The following is a 27,989-nucleotide window of genomic DNA, read 5'->3' as shown; positions in this document are numbered from 1 at the left end:
ATATATATGTGTAAATATGTGTGTTTCTGCAGATCACACTGCACACTGGTCTACCCATCCCTGACTTCTACACCCCCGGGGAGGCAGATCCGACCGGCTCCGTGTGCTAAAGACTCACCGACACTCGGTTTGGATGACACCTCCTGCCAGACAGTAACTCTGATCTCACCCTCTCTCTCCTGTCATTCACCTCCTCCTGACCGACTGACCCCATGACCCTCTGTTAGAGGCCCCATCCAGCGCTGAGCCATGCCTTTATCATGCCTAAACCTTGGACACACGGACCATTGGCGGGACACTGTCAGAGTCAACATGGACGGTGCTTTGCCATCTCTACCTTGTAGTACAGTTAGTCGAAATCCTGCTGGTGGACTTATTATTATATCAGCGATCATATTAAGGGGTTAAAAAGATAGTTTGACATTTTTGGAAGCTATACTCATCTGCGTTCTCAATACTCAATCTGACTTTGGAGAGAAGAATGATGTTACTCTAATCTCTAATGCTGCCTTCAAATTCAGCTCGTGGGTTTGTGGTTACAACATGGGAAGTTGTGTACACAAAATACTTGCCGTTCAAGTGATAACTTCAGCCGTACGTCATGAAAACCCACATGCTACACAACTGTTGGACAGTTGGACGACCTGGTAACTTAACGTAGGAAATGCAAACAGATGGTGAAAGGATGAGGGTTTCACACATTATAAGCCGTGAAATAAAACTGTGTACTATACAAATTCATTTAAAGGCAGCATATGTGCAAATTTTTAATCTACAAGCAGCACTTAGTTAGCTTAACCGAGCATAAAGACTAGAAACAAGGCTAAAAGGCTAGCATATCCAGTGCTGCCTTTAAATTAGCTCATGGTTACAACATGAGTAGTCATGTACACAAAATATTTGGCAATAAAGTGTAGTAACATGGGCCGTAAGTTGTGAGAACACTGCTGCTATGCAACTGTTAGCGTCTCTAAACCACCAAGGCTAACTATTAGCAAGCTAACAGCTGGGTAGCTTAATGTAGGAAAGGATAAGGCCATTGGGTTTTACTTTGATTAGACATATTCCAAAGTTACAAGGAAGATTCTTTGTGAACAAATTGACAATATAATCCACTTCTCCATTTTAAACATAGCAAACACAACTCATGAACCTGTTACAGAAAAATCAGTTTCTTAATACCACAAATAGGCCGACGTTCATATAGCAGCTTTTCTTGAACATGGTAAACACGACCCAATTTGAAGGCAGCATACTGTAAGTATGAAGGCTAGTTGGTTAGCTTAACTAAGCTTAAAGAGTGGAAACAAGGGGGTTAAAGCTAACATATCCAATGCTGCCTCTAAATTAACTAGTGGTTACAACATGAGAAGTCATGTACACAAAATATGTGGTGTTAAAGTGTAGTAACGTGAGCCATAAGTCACGAGGACACCGCTGCTAGGCAACTGTTAGCATAAGAAAGGCTACAACCAGTAGTAAGTTAGCTTAACTGAGCATAAGGAGCGGAAACAAGGGGTGAAGGCTAGCATGTTCAAGTTCAACCTCTAAAGTATAAAAATTACATGCTGTGGTTTTATGAGCACAACACTGTGTCGTTTACATTTAGACTTTTGTACAGATTAGTCATGACAGCTTTAGAGGCGCCTGGCTAGCCGCTTCTCCCAGTTTCAGGTGTTTATGCTAAGCTAAGCTAACTGACTGCTACCTGTTTTACCATAAAAATGGTATCAACTTTATATTAGTGTCAAATTTTTCATACACAAGTTGTTTGTTAATGAGTTTATTATGAACGTCGTGAAACATTTAAAACACCGGGGGAGGAAAGGGAGGTCGTCTTGTCTGTTTATGTTAAACTGCGTGAGGGTGTGTTCAAACGGGTCAGCAGTCGTAATGATCACAGGACTAGAGCAACAGTCTCAGCCTGGTCGCTGTCATATCCTGGTCTGTATAAATGAGAAGCTTTTTTTAGTGGCTTAGCTCGTGTGAACCTTCTGTATCGTTTGTAAAAAAATCAAAATACAGCGTCGATGTATAAAATGCTACTGGAAGCGAGGCCTTCGTGAAGCCTTTCTCTGCAGTGCAGCTTTCAAAACAGGAGGATTTTGGTTTAATGTATCATAAAGAGTGAGTTGAAATGGGTTCAAGGTGATGACTATGAAGATGTTTGAATAAGGTGCTACAGCAGCTCGCTTAGTTCTGGCTTTTTCTTTCATTTTTTTTTTACTGTAGGTGACTGGATACTGGTAGTTTTGTAATATTGTTATTGAAATGGATCTATTGCAAAGAGTTGTATAGCTAAATAAGTTATTGATGTTCAGAGTTTTTCAATGAGAATTCATCATTGTTTCTTTAGTGGATGTATAGTAATTACAGTAAAGAAAGAAAATGCTTTTTAAAAAAAAAAGTGTAGTTTGATCTCGAGCTGCAGAGGCTTTTTTAGTTTTATTTCCTATAAAAGCAAACAGGAGAGGTGATGAGACACGGGGATGTTTTGTTTTGTTTTTTGGCGGCAGCACATTTGGGCAACAGCTTCTTCAATGGGGCAACATTAAGCAATCCTAGATGCTAACATTAGCTTGACAACATAGCACAAACACGAGCTAACATATTGATGTTTAGCAGGAACTTTATTTGTTATTGATTTATTTTTTTTTTAACATATAGCAGGAATATCTTATTTTTAGCTTCAGGGTTAGCATGCTGACATTTGCTAATAGCACAAAACAGAAAGCACAGAAAGTTGTGGATGACGTGTATCCATGGACGAGACCGGCGGGCAACAATTAGCTTAATCCTAAACCTGAGCACACCAAACCTGAGCATCTGTGACCCTTGTTTTGGTGGTCTGTTCTACACTATAGGCAGTATTCAGACCCCTAAGTATCGAAAGTCAACAAACTGACAAAGTTTCAAGGGCGCACAGAAGCTGTAGATCGTCCTAGCTTTGTAGCCTCCCAGCTAATAGTAGCTCTCATGGTGTGTTCACACTACGAGCGACAAAAGCTACAACTCTGTCAGTGTTGCTAACGACGTGGACGCCGATTGTCGACTTTTAGGGTGTGACTCAAGCACCCGTGATGCCATTGACGGGGCGGTTTGGAATAAGTACACACTGTGTACTTAAGTACATAGTGTGAACACACCAGTCTTGGCGGTGCATTCGAGTGCAACGTGAGGCGGTACTGCGTTAAGCCTTTGTTTCCGCTAGTTTGTTTGAGGTCGGTTTGGTGTGTCCATAGCTTTAGCTTCTCCAGCTTCATATTCCTATCTGAATATGAAGCCTGCTGCCTTCAAGTTCCCATTATGCCCAAGAATGCCGTCTTCACTAACTCTAAAATGACCATAAACATTATAACTAACATATCTCTACAACAGTTTCAACAAAAACTAAAAGAAGCCATGATTCACTGCAGGGCTATTATTAGGAACGCATATTTCATTGCTGTCTACCAAAGAGGTCGACCACCTGACACTGCCGTCCATGCCCAAAAGAAATAATAATATTTCCAGACAACAATAACTGAAGATCTTTAACTGTTGATGTGAAGGAACTGTTGCCCATTAAAGTTGCCCCTAAAGTTTCCCCGTGAACCAGAGCCTAGAGACATTCAACATGTCTAGCATACACATAAGGTGCTATCCTGTGTTTGAGCTTCATGGGTGTGCCTTTACCCCCCCTTTTCTTCAGTATACCCAAAAATATTTATGAAACTTTGCTACAAATAGAGTCATTGCTTCAGCAGAGTCAACTGTAACATCTGTGATGCCCAACTTCACCTGCTGCTACATATTTTTCTATCGTGAAAGGGCAGAAATCAACAAGAATCACGTCTGTTATGGATAAAACAACCACAGTATTAAAGGTCTTATATTGATGTTTTTTTTTTTCTCTCCCATAGATTGTAAATCAGAACTAAAATGGCTGCACACGTTAAACTTGATCATTTCCTCTATGATATGTGCATGTGAAGTGAACCGGGCTGCTGCAGCGAGTTGCACGGCTGAACCCGAGCTTTGATTAATGCAACGTTTAACTGGCTCTTTCTCAAGGTAAGCCTTTTGTTCGGCTATAATTATGAATCTGAAAAAACAGCCCATTTAGCCGTGGGTCGCTGAGCAGACACAGCTTTCCTTTGACTCACACACAGACAAGTGCAGCCATTATCAAAACATTACATAACCTTGGATTTTTTTAAAAAGAAGAAAAAACTAAAATTCAGTTCAGCAAAACAGTTCATTAAAGGGATTTTCTGTTCAACATATGATAAATATTTTACTCCTGTGACTTAAAAACTACGTTAAAAAGTGTTATTGTAACATTTATTATTTCCAAATCAGCCAAATAACGATGTTAAGAATAAACCAGAGGATGATTACGTACAGCCTCGTCAAACTTCTCAGACTGAAAGCACACGATCGCTGGGCGACTCCGTGTGTTATATCTCCTGATGTACATACATATGTTTGTGTGCGTGCGTGTGCGTGTGTGTGTAACCTTCATTATAACCTCATTTAACTCCAAAGTGATTCTTTTCGATCCGAGATGGAATGTCATTGTTATTATTTACTGTGAACCTGAACTATCTCCACGGAGAGTTTTATGAATTTAAGATGAACATTGTTTATATTATTATGATTTTAACACGCTATGATTACTATGATTGTTCTGATTCTGTGTCCATCATGACCATGTTACTGCTATTATTATGATGATTTCAACTATAATATGAGCCTCTGTGTTTCCTGTATGTGTGAATATTCAATAAAATAGGTGTCAACAAGACAAGTCGCAGTATGTCTGGAATCTATCTATCTGTCTATCTATCTATCTATCCATCTGTCTGTCTGTCTGTCTGTCTGTCTGTCTATAAGTCCTCTATCTATCTATTTATCTCCTTATCTCTATCTATCTCTATCTGCCTCTTTCTACCTCAGTATTTCTATTTATCTCCTATATCTCTATTTATCTTCTTATCCCTATCTATCTCTATATCTCTGTTTATCTCCTTATCTCTATCTATCTCTATTTATCTCCTTATCTCTGTCTATCTCTATCTAGCTCTTTCTACCTCAATATCTCCATTTATCTCCTTATATCTCTATTTATCTCCTTATCTCTATCTATCTCTATCTACCTCTTTCTACCTCATTATTTCTATTTATCTCATCTCTATTTATCTCCTTATATCTCTATCTCCCTATCTCTATCTATCTCTATTTATCTCTATTTATCTCCTTATCCCTATCGATTTCTATATCTCTATTTATCTCCTTATCTCTATTTATCTCCTTATCTCTATCTATCTCTATTTATCTTCTTATCTCTATCTATCTCTATATATCTCCTTATCTCTATCTCAATCTACCTCTTTCTACCTCAATATCTTCATTTATTGCCCTATATCTTTATTTATCTCCTTATCTCTATCTCTATTTATCTCCTTATCTCTATCTATCTCTATCTACCTCTTTCTACCTCAATATCTCCATTTATCTTCTTATATCTCTATTTATCTCTATATCGCTATTTATCTCCCTATCTCTATCTATCTCTATATTTCTATTTATCTTCCTATTTCTATATCTCTATTTACACTATATTACCAAAAGTATTCGCTCACCTGCCTTTACTCATTCTATGAACTGAAGTGCCATCCCATTCCTAACTCATAGAATTCAATATGATGTCGGTCCACCTTTTGCAGCTATTACAGCTTCAACTCTTCTGGGAAGACTGTCCACAAGGTTGAGGAGAGTGTTTATAGGAATTTTTGACCATTCTTCCAAAAGCGCATTGGTGAGGTCACACACTGATGTTGGTCGAGAAGGCCTGGCTCTCAGTCTCCGCTCTAATTCATCCCAAAGGTGTTCTATCGGGTTCAGGTCAGGACTCTGTGCAGGCCAGTCAAGTTCATCCACACCAGACTCTGTCATCCACGTCTTTATGGACCTTGCTTTGTGCACTGGTGCACAGTCATGTTGGAAGAGGAAGGGGCCCGCTCCAAACTGTTCCCACAAGGTTGGGAGCATGGAATTGTCCAAAATGTTTTGGTATCCTGAAGCATTCAATGTTCCTTTCACTGGAACTAAGGGGCCAAGCCCAGCTCCTGAAAAACAACCCCATACCATAATTCCTCCTCCACCAAATTTCACAGTTGGCACAATGCAATCTGAAATGTACCGTTCTCCTGGCAACCTCCAAACCCAGACTCGTCCATCAGATTGCCAGATGGAAAAGCGTGATTCATCACTCCAGAGAACGCGTCTCCACTGCTCTAGAGGCCAGTGGCGGCGTGCTTTACACCATTGCATCCGACGCCTTGCATTGCACTTGGTGATGTGTGGCTTGGCTGCAGCTGCTCGGCCATGGAAACCCATTCCATGAAGCTCTCTGCGTACTGTACTTGGGCTAATCTGAAGGTCACATGAAGTTTGTAGCTCTGTAGCAATTGACTGTGCAGAAAGTCGGCGACCTCTTTGCACTATGCGCTTCAGCATCCGCTGACCCCTCTCCGTCACTTTACGTGGCCTACCACTTCGTGGCTGAGTTGCTGTTTTTCCCAAACGCTTCCATTTTGTTATAATAGAGCTGACAGTTGACTGTGGAATATTTAGGAGCGAGGAAATTTCACGACTGGATTTGTTGCACAAGTGGCATCCTATGACAGTTCCACGCTGGAATTCACTGAGCTCCTGAGAGCGGCCCATTCTTTCACAAATGTCTTGTTTCACAGTCTGCATGCCTGAGTGCTTGAATTTATACACCTGGGGCCAGGCCAAGTGATTAGAACACCTGATTCTGATCATTTGAATGGGTGAGCGAATACTTTTGGTAATATAGTGTATCTCCCTATCTCTCTATAGATCTGTATCTACCCCTTTCCTTCTCTATAGCTCCATTTATCTCCTTATATCTCTATCTATCTCTATATCTCTGTTTATCACCCTATCTCTATATATCTCTATCTACCTCTTTCTATCTATATCTATTTATCTCACTGTCTCTATTTATATCTATCTGTCTATCTCCCTATCTCTGTCTCTATTTCTCTATCTCTATCTCTCTACCTTTCAAGTATTTTAAATTTTAAGCTTTTTCATTTTATGCTGGTTTGACTTTCCACTACATTTGACAGCTACAGTCATATTTGTCAAAAACATTCAACTATAAGTTTAAAGATTAACGCACTGTTTTCTTTCCTGACTTCTAACATTTCCTGTGTAAGTTTCTCAAATGCTCACAAAGAGGTTAAAATTCTTTCATATTTCATTTGACTAGGTCAAAAATTAAAAATATTTCATTCATTCTTTCCTATTAATCAACTTTAGACCCCTGGTGTTTACATAGCGTCCCACTGGAGGGGCCCAACCCCTCATTTGGGAACCAAACAACACGGCTAAAAGTAGCCCCACTCCACTTTGATTAAATCATATATAAAAATATCTCGCTCACAGCAAACATGCATCAATGCAACAAGTGTACACACTTTTGGAAGTACTGTGTAAATCCCTCATTCTGTGTCTGTGGAGTTTCTGTTTTCACTTCCTGCTGCTCAGCTCTGCAGCTCAGCAGAGGGCCGGACAGAGAAACACCCTCCCCCTGCACTCACCAATGAAAAGCAGCACAAGGAGGAGACTGCTTCATGAAAACTGCCTCCATGTTACCTTTCAACTTCACTTCCAGCCAGGACGTGCACACCAACTCAGGACGAAGCTGCTCCCTGTTCCAGCATGGCGACACCTCTCACCGACCAGGAGAAGCGCAAGCAGATCAGCATCAGGGGGATTGTGGGAGTGGAGAATGTCGCAGAGCTGAAGAAGGGCTTCAATCGTCACCTGCACTTCACCCTGGTGAAAGACAGGAACATTGCAACACCCAGAGACTACTACTTTGCCCTGGCCCACACCGTGAGAGATCACCTGGTGGGGAGATGGATCAGAACGCAGCAGTTTTACTATGAAGCAGACCCAAAGGTAAAAAAAAATCTGAGGTTTTAGTGTCACCATGAAGCTAAATGTCCGCTCACACCCAAAATAAGTTTGATTCTGAATCATCAGAATATCTCTACATTTACATCCTGTTATTTTGAAATCCCCTTTCTTGCAGAATCATATAAATCTAAACTGTGTTTAAATATGCACAAGTAGATGACATTTAAAAAGTAGTTCAAATCATTTTCCTGCTTGCATGCGCTTGAAAGGAAATTCTTTGGCACGTTTATTGACTCTTTGTAATAGGAAGTAGTTTACCGTTGCAAAAATACAAAGAGCTTCTGTTTTTTTTTATGACATTGCATCATGGTTTGCTTAGGTTTCATTCATTCCCTGCTCTGTATTTCTGCACCTTTATGTCACAATCAGATGTCGAATTTAGCTGCATTGATTGAAAGTTTTAAAAAAGATGCATAAAAGTCATAAAATGTTTTTGACTTTTGTTTTTTTTTTCTGCCCGTCCAGAGGGTGTACTATCTGTCTCTGGAGTTCTACATGGGCAGGACGCTTCAGAACACCATGATCAACCTGGGGTTGCAGAACGCCTGCGACGAAGCCATCTACCAGGTCAGACATTAGTCCACAGAGGCTTCAGTTGCACATGCATGAGTACACTTACTTATATTTAGTCGCTCTGCTGCAGCTCGGCCTGGACATGGAGGAGCTGGAGGAGATGGAGGAGGACGCGGGGCTGGGGAACGGAGGCCTCGGCAGGCTGGCAGGTAAGTAAAGTCCACAGAAGTTCAGAGAAAGAGAGGAAATGTTTCATGGTACACCCACTCCTCTGAGATACAGATACAGGAAATGATAGAAAATGATAGAATATTCTGCTTTTAAGTTGAAAATAGAGACACTAAAAATGTGGGTCATTGTGCAAACACTTTATCTCCATTAGAACAATACTCATTAAAACTTCCAGGCTGTTTTGGCAGTTTTCCATCAAATATCTCCGCGTGCCTGCTGAACAATTGAAGTAACTTGCAGCAGCAGAGGCGTTGCAACAGACTGTCTAAATGAAGCGAATCAGCAGCCACGCCAGCAACACAAACCATTTGTCAATTCAGCACTAAAGAGTTTATGTTTAAGATTTAATCCTGGCTGTTTTTACTTTTTCTGCATGCAGCATGTTTCCTGGACTCGATGGCCACCTTGGGTCTCGCGGCGTACGGTTATGGCATTCGATACGAGTATGGGATCTTTAACCAGAAGATAAGAGATGGCTGGCAGGTAGCTGAAGCTTTTTTTCTTTTTCTTTGTCACAGTTTAATCTTTTGATTAAAATAAATTCAGCCAAAACTTCCCTCTCTGGAGCTCCTCCTTATCTTTTACTTTACAAGATAGGGGCTCTCTCCACAAAGTCGACAGATGGGGCCGAAGAAGAGATGAATTAGGTCAGAATACGTCATGAGCTAATCAGTAACAGAAACTTGCGGTCAGTCGGCAAGTTGGTTTTTGGGTGAAAAAGAAAAAGAAGGCCAAAAGCGAAGGCCTTTGTCCTTTTGCTTTCTGCTGGCTGTTTGCAACCCTCAGTGTAAACATGCACCTCTGAACACTGAACTGGAAACAGAGGGGTGGATGAACCTGGCGCATCTAATCCCTGCCGCTAGAGCAAAAATCATTTACCTGACACAAAACCTGAACTTCACTTCCTTACCTTTCTGGGTGCAGAGTAAAGAGCCCAGATAAGGCTTACTCAATGGCTTTTTTTTTTTTTTTTTTTTTGTTCTGGGTAACTTATCTGTGCGCCTGTTCTGACCTGCCGTGTAGGTGGAGGAGGCGGACGACTGGCTGAGGCACGGAAACCCCTGGGAGAAAGCTCGCCCTGAGTACATGCTGCCGGTTCACTTCTACGGACGAGTGGAGGACACGAAGGATGGCTCCAAGTGGGTCGACACTCAGGTACTGATATTTAATTATGGATCAGGTGAGGTGAGCTACTTTAAGGGCATATAAAGGAAAGTGCCAACACCAGATTTCTTTCCATCTTCCTCCATGCAGGTGGTTCTGGCAATGCCCTATGACACCCCCATTCCTGGCTACATGAACAACACCGTGAACACCATGAGGCTGTGGTCGGCCCGCGCCCCCAACGACTTTAACCTTAGAGACTGTGAGTGCTCGAAGCGATTTAATTTCCCATATTGAAAATAGAAAACCCTTTGCAAAACGGTCTCAACGTTTCCTTGTACTTTTCCACACACAAACTTTGCAAGACGGCGAAGGAAACTGCTGCAACAATGGTGACATGCAAAAAGATGTCTGCGTTGCAAAATGGCAAACATGCCACAGTTACTTCCTCTCCTGTTTCATTCTTTAGCTTTACAATAAATGATGTTATCTGTGCGTAGTTAACGTTGGAGATTACATCGAAGCCGTTCTGGACAGAAATCTTGCAGAGAACATCTCCCGCGTGCTCTACCCAAACGACAACGTAAGTTCGATATTTAGCACGTGCAGTATAGACACCACTGTGCACGCTGAGCTGCAGAGAGACGAGAGCATGTTTTCCCATCCGTGCACGTTCCTGCGTTGCAGTTCTTCGAAGGGAAAGAGCTCCGTCTGAAGCAGGAGTATTTCGTTGTGGCGGCCACACTCCAAGACATCATCCGCCGCTTCAAGACCACGAAGAAGGGCAGCCCAGCTCGCACCTCCTTCGAGGCCTTCCCAGACAAAGTAAGCATCAGAGTCAGTCTTCTGCTGCTGGTGAATGCAAACACGAGAGTAATAGAGTTGTTATCAGTTATTTTGCAACTTGATCTTGCAACAAGACTTTTTCTGCTTTTTTTTGCTCTTTCTACACAAACCTGTTTGGCAGCAAGCAAACCAGTCGGTCTTCCTCATTTAAGCAACTTGCATAAGCTTAGATTGCTTTCAGAGATCCAATAAGCGAGATTGACAGAAGAGATTCCCATCATGCACGTCGTATGCATCGGGCAGTTATGGTTCAGGATGTAGAGCGGGTTTTCTACTAAGCGTAGAGATGGCAGTTTGATACCCCCCCACCCCATATGTTGATGACCTTGCATGGCAGCATGTCTGAATGAGAAACTTTGCAAAGAAATGCAGCAAAGGTAGATAAGTGCAAAACCATCCATGATTTGGCATAAAACCTAAAACCTCAAAGTTTCAGACACTGTGTATGCAAATATATTCAGCAACGTGTGTCTGTAAGTTGCACATTTAAACATCTTCAGTCCCTTTTTGTCCTGTCTGTGTCACCGCAGGCCCTTTCAAAATACAAAGAAAAGGTTAAAAGTAAACTAACTGTGGCCAAAACCACGAAACCAAGGAGGTCTTGAAGTCTTGAACAAAGAAGCCGATGTGTCCCTTTCAGGATGTCTTGTTTTTTTTTTTCTCCAGGTCGCCATCCAGCTGAACGACACTCATCCCGCCATGGCCATCCCCGAGCTGATGAGGATCTTCGTGGACATCGAGAAACTCGACTGGGACACGGTGAGGTTTGAACTATGAGAGCGTCTCTCAGGCTTCAGTGTTGAGTCATGTTAGAAGGTCGTCTGGCGGGAAATAAAATCAGGAAGAGGCTGTTTGTTGATGGGAGGAAGAGATCAGATAGAAACACGGTGTCCGGTGTCACAACAAATCTGACTCCTTGACTCCTTCCTCCTCCTGCAGGCCTGGGACCTCACCAAGAGAACCTTTGCCTACACAAATCACACAGTCCTCCCCGAGGCTCTGGAGCGCTGGCCTGTGGAGCTGCTGGAGAAGCTCCTGCCCAGACACCTGCAGATCATCTACCAGATCAACCATGTCCACCTCGATGTGCGTAAACCGTCAGCCATGAAACCAAACTCATTCTTCTCTTTTTCTAACCATGAAACTACACATATTCACAAACAGATGAGAAGGCGTTAAAATATGAAAATAATTTGTCTTAAAACCTCATCTGTTGCTGTTGTTTCTGCAGAGGATTGCATCCCTCTTCCCAAACGACATGGACAAGCTGAGGAAAATGTCTCTGATAGAAGAAGACGGATGCAAGCGGGTGAACATGGCGCATCTGTGCATCGTGGGATCTCACGCCGTCAACGGAGTTGCAGAGATACACTCCAAAATCATCAAGACTGAAGTGTAAGCCTCCTGCAGATGTAGGCGATCAAAGCAACAAAAAAAGACCAAGCTGCTAATCTAAGCATCGCAAAATGGCGCCTTTAAGTTATTACAACAAATTACAAAAACAGGAAAAGGGAAAAGTTTGCAAACTGATAGCCAGAGACATGAGTATGGCCTCATATGTTACCACAGGATTGAGTCATCACCTCCTGTTGCACATTCCCATCAATAATGTATGATGAAACACTCAAAGGAAAAAACCAAGATGCAAATACACGAAACCTGGAACAATCAGTAAGAAACATGGATTCTACTCTAAAAGATCAGGGCGGGGTTTTTCTATGTTTTAGAGTAGGGGTGTCAAACTCATTTTAGTTCAGCGGCCACATACACATACAGCCCAGTTTGATCTCAAGGGGGCCAGACCAGTAGCACAATAGCGTATTAACCTGTAAACAACGACAAATCCAAATGTTTCCCCTTTGTTTTAGTGAAAAAATGTTCATTATGAAAATGTTCACATTTAATGAACTGCACTATTATAAAACAAGCAATGAACAGCCGGACATTTCTTAAGAAAAAGAAGTGCAGTTTCTGTATAGCTAGGTCTCAGTGTTGTGATATGTCCACAACTTTTACTAAATCTGTGTGAACCCTAGGAATAGCGGTTACTTTTATTGGAAAAATCGCACTTAATGTCTTCAATGTAATTTTTGCACTTTGCAAATTCATCCCGCGGGCCAGATTAGACCCTCTGGCGGGCCGCTTTTGGTCCACGGGCCGCATGTTTGACACCTGTGCTTTAGAGTCTTTGCTTCAAATGACAAATATTTCGTGAAACATTCTATTGCTATTTTATAAATCTGAACATCAAGACTGTGGAAGTCATTGACCAATCATTGACCAAAAAAAAAACAACATCTCCAACATTTCCCTCTTGTCTTGCACAGATTCCGTAATTTCAGCGACCTAGAACCAGAGAAGTTTCAGAACAAAACCAACGGCATCACTCCCAGACGCTGGCTGCTCCTCTGCAACCCCGGACTGGCTGAGCTCATAGCTGAGGTCTGTTTGAATCGAGTGCCAAGAGACAGTGAAGTGTTTAAGACTCCTAAATCTTCAGAGATATATTCTCCATCTGCCGTCTGATGGAGCGTTTGGCGGCACTTTCTGTCCTTACGCTTTTACATACAGTCATGTGGATGCATGAGGCTAAATGAAGCACATTTCACTGTGACCTTAAACGTCTCCTTCAGGTCATCGGGGAGTATTACGTGAAGGACCTCAGCCAGCTGGAGAAGCTGAAGGACTTCGTTGACGACGCCGCCTTCATCCGGGACGTCGCTAAAGTCAAACAGGTAGAGTTCAGAGAGTTGTGCACATTTCATACTTGGAAGCCGCAACTGTAATTGCAAGACTTCCACACATGCAAGATTAAATTGGTGGTTTCTGATTTTGGCTTCTGGTCTCTCAAAATAAATTAGTTGTTCCACTTTAAAGTTCTCAGATGGCTTTATTTAAATAACATGTTAAGGCCCAAAGAAGGGAAATTACACAATATTGGAGAAAAGAGTCAAAAAATAATATTAATTTCATGGCTCCTGGATTTATATATTAATCTAGTGGAAGTCCTGACCCATAGTTATGGAATCTGTGGACGAAAAAAAGACATAAAAAAATGAAACAAGCACATTAAACCAAGATAATACAAACAATTCAAATGATAAAACACACAAAACATTATTAAAAACACAAGTAAAACCAGGAAAGTCTCCCTGATATAAAGTAGTTATACTTAACCAAACTCGACACAGAGATAGAAGATGATATATAAAAATATTTGAGTCTTCTTTCTGCAGAACAACTGCAAGTTTCATAACCAACCACAAGTTTGTCCCTGCCATCCACATGGTCTGACTCTGTTTTGTTCCAACGCAGCTGTTTGGCTTCATGTGATATTAGTCCATGTGTTCATGAACCAGAATGGAAAACTACATCTCTTATTTATTATCATTCCTGCATGTCTTAGCAGGCAGGCACATTACTTTATGATGATCATGTTGGGCATTTCAACATTGCATTTTGCCTCACACACACTCAGCACATGTCCAGACAGGCAGGGCTCATCTGTGATTCAGCAGATTTCGCCTCAGTGACTCTGCCTTTCTGATTTTCTCACAGGACAACAAAGCGAAATTCGCACAGTACCTGGAGAAAGAGTACAGGGTGAATATCAACCCGGCCTCCATGTTTGACGTTCACGTGAAGAGAATCCACGAGTACAAGCGGCAGCTCCTCAACTGTCTGCACATCATCGCCATGTACAACCGTAGGTGTTGCACAAAGGTTTCATAGCTCGTTTATGGGCCTGATTCTCTGAGCGATAAGTTACATGACACAATCTGACATGCCCTGATGTGGATGTGGATTCTCCACCCATCTATGTTATGAAACAAGTTAAAACAAACATGAAGAATGCTGAGGATCTAAGTCATCAGTGGGAATTTTCCATGCATTTAAGAGGCTATTACAAACAAGATAGTGGTTTTATCAGAAACAGACTTCCCCTGCATTTAAAGCCTTTTCCTCTGTTGAGAATTTTCTCCAGAAACATACCATATATGAATATACAGTATGCATAATATTCACAATCACTGTCTTGGGTAATTCGCAAATGAATAGTTAAAAGGTAGGTGATGTACGAGGTTATGAATGCCACAAGAGGGCGCCGTTCATATTCATTAATTTTTATTGTTTTTGGCATGATCACAGTAAACACAACGCCATTTGAAGGTAGCATAATCTGTTCAAAGTTTGAAGCTTAGCTGAACATAAAAAGTACAAAGGTGAGGAAAAACCTAGCATGCCGTAGTGTGGCGTTACCACTGCGTAAAGCCTGCCCAAACAATTTGACTGGTCTTTGCAGGGGCATAATTAGTTCCCAACGGAGAGACTCCAGGGCGGGGGAAGTCAGGCTGACTTCCAGGCTAAGACTGTCTAGGTTCAACCCCTGGAAATGACATGTTAGGATTTTATTAGCAATATAAGCTTGAGAGACCTTGGTGGGTGGGTTTTGTTAGCTTCTACTCTCCGTATTCAGTCTCTTGCCGCCTCGTAAGTGGAAATCTTTGGTAATATTCGAGTTCACGAGTTGTTCACAACGTCGTAGAAGTTCCATTTGAAGGCTGCATCTATGCTAAGTTAAGCTAACTGACAGCTAGCTGTACCTTCATATCCAGTTTGTTTTGCTGACATCTTCTCACTAACTCCCCACAGGGAAGCACAGTTTTCCTTAGCGTAGCTTAGCATAAAGACTAGAACAGAGGGCAACAGTTATTACCCTGCTAGATAAACACCAGAGACTCCAGGAAAAACATCCAACACATAAAAACTCCTGGATTTTTTTATGCACTTTCTTTTTTTAGGCCTCAGTTTAAGAAGCTAGCAAGCTGTTTTCACCGTTGCTACTATTATTGCTAAGCTAAGCTAACTGGGCGCCGGTGCTAACTTTATATTTATTTGTTGTCTGCAAGAGAACAGTTAACCCTACTTCCCAAAGTCACACGTATAAAGTGATTTGCTCGCCGTCACTACAACTCGCTGAGTTTCATTAGCATTTAGTGGCTCAGTTAGCATTTGGTGGTCTCTTGTAGCTGCTAGTGGCATCTTGTGCTTACACTCCTTTAGAAATATAGAATGGCTCGATGCAGATAAAATCAAAACTTCAGGTTTATCATTAAAATCGTACAACTTGTGCAAAATAAAGCAATAAGCATTTTAGCATTTATATGAGATTTGTTTGTAGTGATTTGCAGGTACATCTTTGTATTTAGCCATTTAATGTTCTTTTATTTAGAGTTTGATAAATTGCATCTCTCATATTGTTGTTTGTTTGTTCCCAAGGCATCAGAAAGGATCCCAAGAAACCTTTTGTACCACGAACAGTGATCATCGGTGGAAAGGTACCAGCTCGACCAAAGCAAACATTACATTAAGTGTTATAAAGAGGCCGGGATAAGGGGGGGTAATATTTTGGTTTTGCAGTGAGTCATGCAATGTCGCCCCCTGCAGGCTGCACCAGGCTACCACATGGCAAAGATGATCATCAAGCTCATCACCTCAGTGGCTGATGTGGTGAACAACGACCCTGTGGTGGGAAACAAGCTGAAGGTCATTTACCTGGAGAACTACAGGGTGTCTCTAGCAGAGAAAGGTACAATTTATTCAGCCAAAAAAAGACTTAAAACGAGAGGAATTCCTAAAAGTAACTGAATTTTCTCTGCTCTTCCTCAGTGATACCTGCCACAGATTTGTCAGAGCAGATCTCCACAGCGGGAACCGAGGCTTCAGGAACGGGCAACATGAAGTTCATGCTGAACGGAGCTCTCACCATCGGCACCATGGACGGAGCCAACGTGGAGATGGCCGAGGAGGCCGGAGAGGAGAACCTGTTCATCTTCGGCATGAGGGTTGAAGACGTAGCTGAGATGGACAAAAAGGGGTAAAGAGATCTCAACCATAAATGTTTAATTATCTATTACAGATCATTTTAAGCTGCTAAACCTACCTGTTGCTTGCTCCTCGTTAGATACGACGCCATGTCATACTACACTAAGATCCCCGAGCTGAAACAAGTCATGGATCAGATCACGAGCGGATTCTTCAGCCCCAAGAATCCAGACATGTTCAAAGACGTCACTAACATGCTCTTCAAACATGACCGGTGAGTCTGAGCTTTTTGGTCCAGATGACCTATTGATTTACATGTTTTTTTTGGTTTTCTTTATGCTTCCCTCATTGTTGTCTCTCTTTAGTTTCAAAGTGTTTGCAGACTTTGAAGAGTACATGAAATCCCAAGAGAAAGTCAGCAAGCTCTATCAGGTAACATTTTTCCACTAACCATTAACTTTAAGGCCTTCATTTGACATCTATTATCAGGATTATTTTTGCTGTTAAGAATAATAAACTTTTACATCTGCTTATTATCACAGTTTAATATATAAGCTGTTTATTAAAGGCTTATATCCTATTTACAATAGCTAAATAGGAACTCTTCTTTTTTAATACTACTGATAAAGCATTTTAAAAGCAACAGATACAACAAAATGCATCATGTAAAGAAAAGAACTTCATTTTCTAATAAATACAAGAAGGAATAATGAAATATTTTCCTCAAGAACATTAAATCAAACAAGATAAACCTACAAAAGCAGGAACACGCCGATAAACACGTGATATTTTTACTCTAAAAGAACCCAAAAGAGTGGACAAAGATGGTGATCAAGAACATCGCCGCGACGGGGAAGTTCTCCAGCGACAGAACCATCGCGGAGTACGCCACCGAGGTGTGGGGCGTCGAGCCGACCGACCTGAAGATCCCGCCACCGAGCGAGCCCAGGGAGGCCATCGAAGAGACGGCCAGAGCGCTGAAGAAAATGTAAAGGCTGTCGTTTCCCCCCCTGACCAAACGGCTTTCCTTATTTTTTTTTTGATGTTTACAGCGTTTTTATTTTTTCCCCCTTTAACCTTCGAGCACTGAGCAATTTAAAGTTCAGGATGAATTTAGAAATGCACATCTGCACCTGTTTGTATTTTGTCATCTGAGTCAAAGCACTGTTACTGTTATTTTAGCACCAACACACACAGTTAACTGCAAAAAAGATTTATCATATTTAACATTCCTGAGGTTAAATGTTTTATTATTATTATTACATTCCTGTGACTTTCTTTGGTCGGAGACAAATGGATTTCTTTAAATTTATAAGCATCTGTATCAGTTTATTTGGTTCAAGGAAAGATACAAACTCAATTTGTGTACAACAGTTCATAATGTTGAAATAAAAAGTTTAATATAGTGCTCAAGTGGTTTTATTTCCATTTTTAAAGGATGCACTTTGTGATAGAAATCTGAATCTGTTACATGTTATTTCACAAAATGTAAAAAGCGACAACAGGTAAAGAAATCTTGGAGAGGAGGGAAAAACGTCTACTGTGTCAAGTTTTGTAAAAATTTCCTGCAACAGAAACAGACAAAGCATTGCAATTATTTTGGTTTATGGGAAAGAAAACACACACACACACACACATGCATCATCAGACACACATAATTCTTTGCATTTATCCAGTTTTAACTTTACCTAACCACATCTGATAAATTGGGATCCAAGTAAATCTTGTTGTGGGAGAATCCGAGACTCGCATCGTAGGAGATCATTTCAACCCGGGCGTCTGTGTTGAATTCTTTCTGAGCCTCGCGTGAAATCTGGTACAGCTGGGGACAATAAACGAAAAGTATTTCAGCGAGGAGGCGGCGGCAACATCCGCCAGGAAATTGGAGACGGAAGAGTGCGTGCTGTACCTTTAAGCCCATGTCATAAGGCACGATGTTGTCGTCCTCCGAATGCAGAATGAGAAGCGGGCTGGTCAGTTTCTTTAAGCTGCACAGATGTTGGATTAAAAATATATATTTATTAATAAAAATGCTAATCCAAACGATGCACCTGCCAAAGGCTGGAAACGTCAGATAAAACAGAATAAGGCTTTTTCTAGCGCACTTACTTTTTATCGTTCGCAAATACGATGTCGTTCCTCTCCACTACGTTCCACAGCAAGCTCTCAAATCCAGGAAGGAACATGTAGATCTGGAAATAAAAAAGGGATGGAACACATTGCGCAGAAATATGCAGCAATATCCTGTGTATTTTAATAAATATTGGCAGAACACGAATGGCTCAGTGATAAAAATCTGTTGTGAATGTGTCCACAGAGGTTCAGTATTTTTTACCCTCTGATCACGCAATGAAACATCGATTTTACCAAATTTGTGATTAAAAAAAGGTTATTGAGTGATCTAAATATACAATAAACACAATAATTTGTGGATTCATATAATTAATCTGTAGCAGTCAAACTGAGAATAAGTTCTTTCCTCCCTCTTAGATTCTTCATATAGTCTCAACTGTCTAATTAAATAACTTCCTACAGCGGTACTGATGTGGTCCATGTCTTAGCATTCGTACAGTACATGGCGTTCTTTTGGAGTGAGAGGAAATGAACACAGCTGTGTTTTCGGCGGCTTGGTAAACACCCGGAGGGGCTGCAGACGGACAAAAGCGGCCTCACCTTAGCGAGTGGATGCTTGGCTACGACCTCGCCGATTCTTGTGTATGGAGACTGAAGAATTAGAGCGTCCACAGCAGACCCTGATGGTCAAGAGAGGAAAAATGAATCAAAATTACAGTATACTGTATAATGTGAAATGCCTGTGTGGTCAGTGTTTATTTATTATTAACTACATGCTGTATTTTAGGCTCATTTTGCAACGATTAGATGTTGGGTCACAGAAAGCGCATTAAGTTTTGTTACTAATCAAATCAACTCTTTCCATTCTGGAGGTTGGACCAGGCTAAAATGTTGCTGACATTCAAAGAAGAGGCTAGCTTGTGCTACTATGACTGCAAAGGATGCAGCATTATTGTACGTCATTCTGATGCATCAAACAGAACAGATTCAGTGACGTCATTGTCTATTTATTGTTAATTTACATTTCTGCAGAAGTAGAAATGACAATCTTTTGCTTGACTTTTGCTTTGACCTTTTTCAGATGACGCTTTTGCCTTGAGACGGATAGAGATAATTCTTGCATTCATTTAAAAAATCTTTCATGTGTCTCTTATCCACAGAGCCTAAGGGTGTTCATCTCGTCCTTACTTTTCTGCAGCTGTTACTGACTGAATTAGCCGTTTCTTCTTCATGCAAAAGTTTTTTTTTCCCTATTACACTTGTGTTTTTGCTACTGTGTGGTCTCTACCATGAATAAGGCCTGGCCTGTAACCCTACTCCAGTACCAAATAAGAAAACGAAGGAGCAGAGATGAGTGTACATGCCCACACAGTCTTGAGATGACTAGATGACAACATAAATAATTAACGACATCTTTCGTCTTTAAAAATAACCTAAACTCACCTTGCTCTTGTATTCTCACTGCAGCATTAGTTGCCACTCTGCCAAAAAAATAAAAAGATTAGATTTTAAACATCTGCAATGTTTTCTCATTTATTTATCTGTTTGTGTCATAAGTGCTGGATGTAAAGGCATAAAGAGAGAAGCTGACCCGGTGCCGAGCGAGTGTCCCCACAGACAGACGAGATTTCCCTTGGTTTGTTTCTTTACCCAGTCGTGCAGGTAGAGGGCGTCAGTGGTCAGTCCGGCTTCACTGGGCTCCCCGGTGGAGTCTCCATAACCTCATTAAAAGACAAAAGAAAGATATTACAACCTTAAAATCATGCCTGCATTAAAACTATGTTGTATAATGACCTGTTGTTTGGGCCAACTGTTTATATTTGGGGTCAGAATTTGTAGGAACTTACTGATGTGTGATTTGGGATATAAAAAAAAAAAATCTGCATCAAATGAACATCAGTCACTTTCTCTAATTATCACTTGACGAGCAACGATAACCGTCTTACCTCTGTAGTCTAAAGACAGGACATGGTATCCTGTAGAACTTAAAATCTAAAACACACACACAAAAAAATAATTATTGAAAAGCTGAAAATCATTCACCAATCCTGAAAACCCTTACCTTCATTAGCTGCACTCTGTGATTCATCGCCCTGCAGAAATGAAAGGAATACAAATAAACAAGTGGCTTTCAGACTCATTTATTCTGACCCACAAACCCCTCGCGTGCATTGTTCCTGTGGATAAAACCAGCGGCCTGAGCAGCCATGTTATCCCCACTACACTCTATTGGGATCAATTGAAGGATCTCTATCTCGCTGCTCTCATCCCACCTGCTCCCTCCGTTCCCATGGAGATAGATAATAACAGGACGGCCATCTCCCAGAGTCTCCTGGTACCACTCAGGGCTTTTCCCGGCGGCCTGCTTCCATTGGCTGGCGGGCAGGGTATGCCTGTGAGACACAAAGATAGAGTGTGAGACATAATAAAGAGAGAATAACACAAACAAGGTATACAGTCTGTACTGGAGTGGGTTTCTTAAATGATAATGCCGTCGCCTTATTCACTATGCATGTGGTATATTCGGGCAGTGATGCACTTAAATGGACACAGCAGGAGCTCAAAAATGGCTTACCACACTCCCACTGAGACGCCCTCCTCTGTGTTGAGGTAGAAGTTGCATGTGTGGTTCAGCACGTCTTCAGGTCGGCTAAGATCCACAAAGAATGGAAACCTCACTGCAGCAGATAAGACGGCACAAGGTCAGTATGTTAACGCATGTCTTGTAGTATTTTTTTTGTATAGTATATTGTCATTCATTTAGCAATAACTGTATTGTATTGTATTGTGTCGAACTACATTATATGATATTTTGCTGTATTGTATCATAATATTACTGTACTGACGATTCGTAACTTTCATAATCATATCCTCTCACCGCATATCGTGTCGCATAGTATTATATAGTTTCACTTTGAATTGTATTTCATCGTATTGCATTGTTTAGTTTCTTAATATAACGTAACGTAACGTAACGTAACGTAACGTAACATATCGTATCGTATCGTATCGTATCGTATCGTATCGTTTCGTATCGTATCGTATCGTTGCGTTCTGGAATGTATTTAAATTGTATGGCATTGTTTTGTTGCGTTTCATATGATATCATACCATATCGTGTCATTATGGATTGTATTTCATTGTATTACATTGTTTCGTATCGTAACAAATTATATCGTATCGTATCGTATTGTACCGTTCCGGAATGTATTCAAATTATATCGTATTGTTTTGTTGTGTATCGTATCGTATCGTATCGTATCGTTATGGATTGTATTTCATTGTATTGCATTGTTTCGTATCGTTTCATTCTGGGATGTATTTAAATTGTATCGCATTGTTTTGTTGCATTTCATATCGTTTCATATCGTATTGTATCCTTAGTGTCATTTTTTGAAATATTTTTTAAATATTTTATACAGTATCGTATCATATCACTTCATGTCATACGTCTCGTGTCGTTTACTTTCGCATTACATTGTAATGTTTAGTTTTATTGTAACGTATCATCTAGTTGTTTCGCTTCATATTTTATCATATTTCATCGTACCTAATTGTTTCGTTTCACAGGGTGTTGCGTTGTACTGGATTGCATCAACACATATTGCACTGTATGTCATATCTTAGCGTACCGGGTCACATCATATTGTAACATGTCTTCTTAAATCAATGTGCTTCATCACGTCATATTTCATGAGGCTGTAGAATAAATCTGTAGGACATTTTTCAAATCATTTAACTTTAGTCATAATATGCATTTCAACCATATAAATACAGTATATGATCCATTTGGTCACCATGGCACTATGTTGTTCAAGCAGACATTTAAACATACAGCAGTCTATGTGGCTCTAGTATGTAACGACTGGACTTTGAATAAACAGACCGGGCTGGAAACACACTACTTACATAAATGAGCAAATATGGCATGGCCAAGTATCCAAGGGAACAGGTAGAGAAGGACAGGAACGGAGACGTAGGCACTTATCAGGAAGGACACGGCTCTCTTCATTTCACTTTAAATGATTTCCACTCTGCAGCAACACGGTCTGTCTGCAGTGTCAGTCTCCTTCGATCAGAGGGAAAAGCCAGCCGACAACATGAGCATTGTGAAACACAAGAGAAAGGAGGTCAACGTTCAACTGAGACCAATAATGCTCATTCACATCTGATACAGTGAATCAGACATGTGGTAAAGAGGAAATTGTGTCAGACAGAGAAGTGAAACCCGAGTGTAATGTAGTCAACCTAACAGCTAAGAGTGCACTGGAAGGCATTGTGGATACTGAAGTTCTTTAAATAATTATCTTTACTTTCTTTTTACCTATTACCTATTATCAGCCACCATGCAACTTCTGCTGGTTTCAGAGTCACAAGGCCGCAGTTTGTCAGCACTGGCGTTCCTTACTTCTGGGGAGGCTCCAGGCAAAAATGTACATGTCGCTGCATCGCAACACATCGTGCAATATTGTCAATGCACTGTAGGGACCATGGGTTTAAAAGGGTTACGGTTGTTGTTGCAAAATATGCCGAAGGGTAGCCATCTTGGGGACCCCCTTTTCCACAGGGCCCCAAACAATTGCTCGGTTTGCCTGTCCTGACAGTGCATCCATGGTTTTCAGTGTGGAACATGGTGTAGAAATTTAAATATATTGCATGTACATTTCTTTGGTCCCAATTCCTAAGGACAGGAATTACGGTGGAGGCAACAGCAGACAGAATGACACAATGGCTTGGTGTGTCACAACCTTAAAGGCTCTGTGTCATATCTATTTTTATAATACCTTACCATGGCTGTAGCCAGGGTTTTAGAAATAATGAGATCCAATAGCTTTCTATGGGAGCTTAGGGGGCATGTTAAAAGTTTGATTTTGATGATCTACATATGCAGATTTGAAGATATTGGATAATAATAGCTTTCAACCATGTCGGTGGGCAGTAGCAGAAATGATATCAAAAGCAGTAACAGATGATTCAATCTTGCAATAATTGATCCACACTATCTGGACAAACACTATCTGGATTATCTATCTTTTCCTGTCTCTCCTCTCTTGCTGAAGCTGAATCTTTATTCAGTAAAGTGCATTTCAACCCCTAAATCAAGAAGTCTGACTTTTCAGCCTGCCATTTCATTAGCTGGACGGTATTATGTTAGCTGCTTAGCTTCATTTATTCATGCGTAACTAATGATTCGGTACACGGGCATCCAGACTGACAGGGCACCGTTTAACTCAGTGTGATGCCAGACAGGAGTTATTCATCAGGTGATGTCTGGGGATGACTGACACTGAGCTAAGGTCCACCAGTAACAGTGTATACTTACCTCACGGTGCTGTGGATTCAGTTCCCAGTCCAGTTTGTTGCGGTTTGTCGATTTGATAAAAGAACTTCCGCATTGATCAAAGATATTGTAGTTGCAACAAGAGCATTCACTCCATGCGTCCACCTTCCCATACACATACAAAGTAGTAACGGAGCCATTGATAGCAGAAAGGTGAGCATCTTGGTGTTTTATAACATCTTAGAAACAGCAACTTAAAGCCTTTATTGACTTTTAAGGGCTGTGGGGATGCAAGAAACTGAACATGCATTTCTTTTAATTCATTGTTTAACATCGATCACTCCTGAAGGAGAATTAAAATATTAAAACTTTGCGGGAGCTTATAGAGACTCCCCGGTCAAATACAATGTCTTCCCAAAATATTAGTTTGGGAATATTAGTTAGATTCAGTCAAAATCTTCATTTTAAAACATATCAATCAAAAAATTAAAAATTAAAATGGGTTTCCTTTATTAATTACCTTGAAAATTGATTCATGCCATATGTTGGATGTGTTGGATTGCTCTGAAACAGTGGTTAGTCAATGTTTGCTACACGAATAAAGGAAAACTACAGCTTACATTTTAGTATGTACTTGAGTAAATGCTCTTAATGCCCTTGTACTGCCCTCTATAGACCAACCAATATCATTATAGTTATTTAGTGCTTTAAATTTGGAGCAGACTTCTTAGCAGTGAGGAGAAATCAGTAGAAACACACATATTTCCCTCCAGATTTGGATTATCCAGAGTAAAAATGGTTTGGGACAGAAATGTTGCACCACAAACCAAACAACTCTGATACAGATTAAATATAAACAGCCAGGGGAGAAACTGGAGATTAGTCCTCAGCACTGCATACTAGAAAACCATACTAGTAATCAGAGACGCCTCCATCATCCATGTCACTTTGTGTAACCCTCCATTAAGGGAGGAAGTACATAATCATACTTGTAAATTCCAACAAGATGCTGAGTTTTCCCAGAAACTGTCAGAACCATCCATATGTCCACCTGCACATCTGTTTTAGGGACCTTACAATAAATAGACTGCCCAGTTGCACAAAGGACTGCAGTAAGGTTAACGCCCAAAAACATTGTAATTTTTATTTTTTTTTATTTTTTTTAATTATTACTATTATTATTTGCATTTAATTCACTGTAAACACCCCTGTCCTACATAAAGATACATATATTTAACGTTGACCAAGTCATATTTGTAGTTTTTTGTGCAGGATAAACAAAGGGTTCGTTTGATTCGGTGATGGGCGCATCCTGCTCCGAATTCCAACCGTTAGCTCGAGGAAAAATGTCCCACACAAACGTGCTTGGACATTTATTTTTTTTTTGAGAAACATACAATAACAGCTTTGTGTTGCGTTTAGAAGAAGGGTGTGATTTGTGAATTTATCTAGTTCTGGTTTGGTCCACGGGAGGGGGGGGGGGGGAGGGGGGGACCGGGGGACGGTGGCCACTCAGGCCGTGTCCGGCTCTCCCGGTCACCGCCCCTTCCTCCGACAAGCGCTTTTCAAAATCCGCTACAAACCCAGAGGAGGATGAAACACAGCAGCCGAGGAGCGAGGACACAAAGCAGCAGGCACCAGAGCCCGAGAGCAGCGTACTCCGTGATTTATTTGAGCAATTAAAACCGTCTTTTTTACGTCAAATCAGCTGCTTGTCATCATAAACAGGAACAGGATAATTTACACGCCAGGACAAACACGACGCCGCGGGCGGAGAAATGTTGTAGTTAAGTTAAAGTTAGTTTTTAGAGCAGCGTCCGAGTCAACAGATTTCGGTTGGAGAAGGAGCCAACTGTCGGCAAAGTTTGGAGACTTTGGTGAGCTTTCTTTTTTTAAATAACAAGAAAAATGTCTCCTCTAAGTCTTTGACGGGTGTTTTAACTTGTTAGGGTGGAGTTAACCGACAGTTTCCACCCAACGTGCCTGCTAATAAATTAGCCCGGTTAGCATAGCCCATCATTTCCCTATAGATGTATCTGACAAATGAAGCTAGCTGAAGCACTCAAGGCTACTCTGAGGCTATTAAATTGGTTTTAAACTAAGCAAATAAGAAGTTAATTATGCTTAATATTAATGCTACACGCACATTAAACAATCCTGCAGGGTTTCCTTTCACTTTTTTAACTTTAATTACAATTCTGACTTGACAATATTTAAAAACGTGTGACTTTATGAGGGTTTATTGACAACAAAAACCCACCTTACCACCAAATGCATCATTTTTCTCGTAGATATATGACACTACACCAATTGATTGATGTTAAACTCAGCTTTTCAATCTCATGTTTTATTGCAGTCACTCTCTAGCCTCCAGTTTCATCCATGTAGATCTGTAAAAGGTGTTTAAATTTGATTGAATTCAGCAACAAATGGGTTATTTGCATGTTAAGAGCACTTTGTGGCTCTTTGTTTTGTCTTATTGTTGTGCAGTGACTTACTAGTCACAGTGCTCATATTATTGTAGAATATACTTGTGTAAAATCATGCGTCTCTTGCCGATATTGGTTGGATAAATTCGGGAGCCTAAAACATTGTTGGCTTGGAAATATTCAAAAGCTTGTGACTTTATGGGACTGGATTCACAACAACAAACCTGCTGTACCACAAAACTCATTAGCTTTCTGGTAGATGTATGACACAGCAGCAGTTTGCAAATCACTTAACTGAGATTTATTGATTTGAGAATGAATCACTGAGACTCTTGAGGTGATCAGGATCAGTCCTTGGCTTCCAGGTTTGTCTAGCTAGACCTGTTTTCCTGCAGAGTCTTCCCATACTACTGAAAAAGATACCTGTGTAAAATCTTATGTCTCTTGCAGATATTGGTTGGATTAATTCACATCCACAGGAAGTTTTGTTGGACTATAAAGAAATCCTTGACCTAATTCAAACTATTTTGCAGACATAGTGTGCCCCGTTTTGTTTTACAATCCCAAAACATTCCTCTAAGCATTTTATAAGCTTTACATGCCCTTCAGACTAAATATTCACCTGCTGTAGCTTCTAAGTTAAACATCTTTATTTTGTGATTCTGTTAAAAGTCTATATAAAAATGTAGGGTTTAGGCAAACTGATGCTGAAGAAGAAAAGTTTTGGCGTTTTTACTTTTTCTTACTGACATCTGCCCGCGACAATTAAAACCATTAAGAGTGTATGTCGGTGGGACGGTGTGAGGATTAACCTCCTTCTTGTGACCTGGCTCGGTGTGATTCTTTGGCCGCAGCAGCTGTCAACCCACGGCCACCCGTGTTAGCGAGCCGGGGCGAGAGCGAGGCTGCGGGGATAATTGGCTCGGAAAGCAAACTTGGAGTCATCGCTCGTAAAATAAAGAAAATCTTAATTTGTAAAAATCTGGCTGTGCATAAGATTGTTAGCAATGTTCTGCTGATGCATTATTTGCCTGCATTTTATAAGCTGCTCAAATGTGCAGATGCTGAATACTGATTTGGTTTTTGTGGACAGCCTATTGTCTGTGGTGAATGGGTACCCCGAGTCTGCAGTGCAGGGGACACCTGGCTGAGTGCTTGTTGAGAGCAGCTGGAGAATCTGGAGAAGTATATATATGTGCTTCTTGTGTAGATGACAGCTCTCTAAGTTATTTTAAATCAGTGCTGAATATCATAACCTTTATGAAGCTAAGATTTAGCGCTGGACTGATTTATTAGAACGCATTCGTTTTGACTAGCGTACCTAATGAACTGGCACGTGAGTGTATATCTGGTGCAGACTTAAAGTTACATGTATGCTTTACCCTCCTCAGCTCTCCGGTGCTATTTCTATTCATGTTAACTGCCATTTCCCTGCCTTAACCTTCAGGTGGATGACCTGCACGATTACGTCCATTGAGTTATGTCATTACTTAAGTTAGCGAGCCTCCATCTTTTCTTTTTGGGTTCGTAACTACCTCTCCTCTGATTGTTCCTTAAAATAAAAATAATTTTCCTTCCTGGGGAGAAACATAACTTACTGTCCATCTGTGTTCTTTACTGAAACACACTTATTTTGGTTGTTGGAGTATTGGTCTCCGTCCAGTTGCTTTTATTGTGTTTCAATTACAGAA

General features: G+C 40.8%; 3 protein-coding genes across 4 annotated transcripts in view; 2 read left to right on the top strand and 1 right to left on the bottom strand.

Annotated features, from left to right (window-relative positions):
• trim9 (tripartite motif containing 9) overlaps nucleotides 1–4,777 on the top strand; it is a 41,206-nt gene extending 36,429 nt beyond the window's left edge. For both annotated transcript variants that reach the window (XM_084569795.1, XM_084569796.1), the window contains exon 10: nucleotides 33–4,777. In XM_084569795.1, coding sequence (XP_084425921.1) covers nucleotides 33–110 — 78 coding nt within the window. In that variant the 3' untranslated portion in view covers nucleotides 111–4,777. The remainder of the gene's footprint in view (nucleotides 1–32) is intronic.
• Nucleotides 4,778–7,671: 2,894 nt separating this feature from the next.
• On the top strand, nucleotides 7,672–17,923 carry pygl (phosphorylase, glycogen, liver). Its single transcript, XM_084568810.1, has 20 exons — nucleotides 7,672–7,977; nucleotides 8,461–8,562; nucleotides 8,639–8,717; nucleotides 9,119–9,222; nucleotides 9,763–9,894; nucleotides 9,994–10,105; nucleotides 10,344–10,426; nucleotides 10,531–10,668; nucleotides 11,356–11,448; nucleotides 11,629–11,775; nucleotides 11,921–12,084; nucleotides 13,017–13,131; nucleotides 13,323–13,424; nucleotides 14,248–14,395; nucleotides 15,970–16,028; nucleotides 16,138–16,279; nucleotides 16,360–16,567; nucleotides 16,655–16,789; nucleotides 16,881–16,947; nucleotides 17,319–17,923. The coding sequence occupies exons 1-20, from the start codon at nucleotides 7,735–7,737 to the stop codon at nucleotides 17,505–17,507; spliced, it is 2,562 nt and encodes an 853-aa protein (XP_084424936.1). The 5' UTR covers nucleotides 7,672–7,734; the 3' UTR covers nucleotides 17,508–17,923.
• On the bottom strand, nucleotides 17,894–24,157 carry LOC311505323 (lysophosphatidylserine lipase ABHD12-like). Its single transcript, XM_084568812.1, has 13 exons — nucleotides 23,912–24,157; nucleotides 22,498–22,657; nucleotides 21,164–21,266; nucleotides 20,862–20,981; nucleotides 20,651–20,681; nucleotides 20,535–20,580; nucleotides 20,180–20,309; nucleotides 20,032–20,069; nucleotides 19,189–19,268; nucleotides 18,625–18,707; nucleotides 18,425–18,503; nucleotides 18,204–18,337; nucleotides 17,894–18,080 (listed from the first exon to the last, which is right to left on the bottom strand). The coding sequence occupies exons 2-13, from the start codon at nucleotides 22,598–22,600 to the stop codon at nucleotides 18,053–18,055; spliced, it is 975 nt and encodes a 324-aa protein (XP_084424938.1). The 5' UTR covers nucleotides 22,601–22,657; nucleotides 23,912–24,157; the 3' UTR covers nucleotides 17,894–18,052.
• Nucleotides 24,158–27,989: the final 3,832 nt, after the last annotated feature.

Source organism: Chelon labrosus, assembly GCF_963514085.1.
Source record: "Chelon labrosus genome assembly, chromosome: 20".
In the NCBI taxonomy this organism is placed as follows: domain Eukaryota; kingdom Metazoa; phylum Chordata; class Actinopteri; order Mugiliformes; family Mugilidae; genus Chelon; species Chelon labrosus.
Note: the sequence above shows the minus strand (reverse complement) of the source record. Positions and strands in the feature narration are given on the sequence as shown.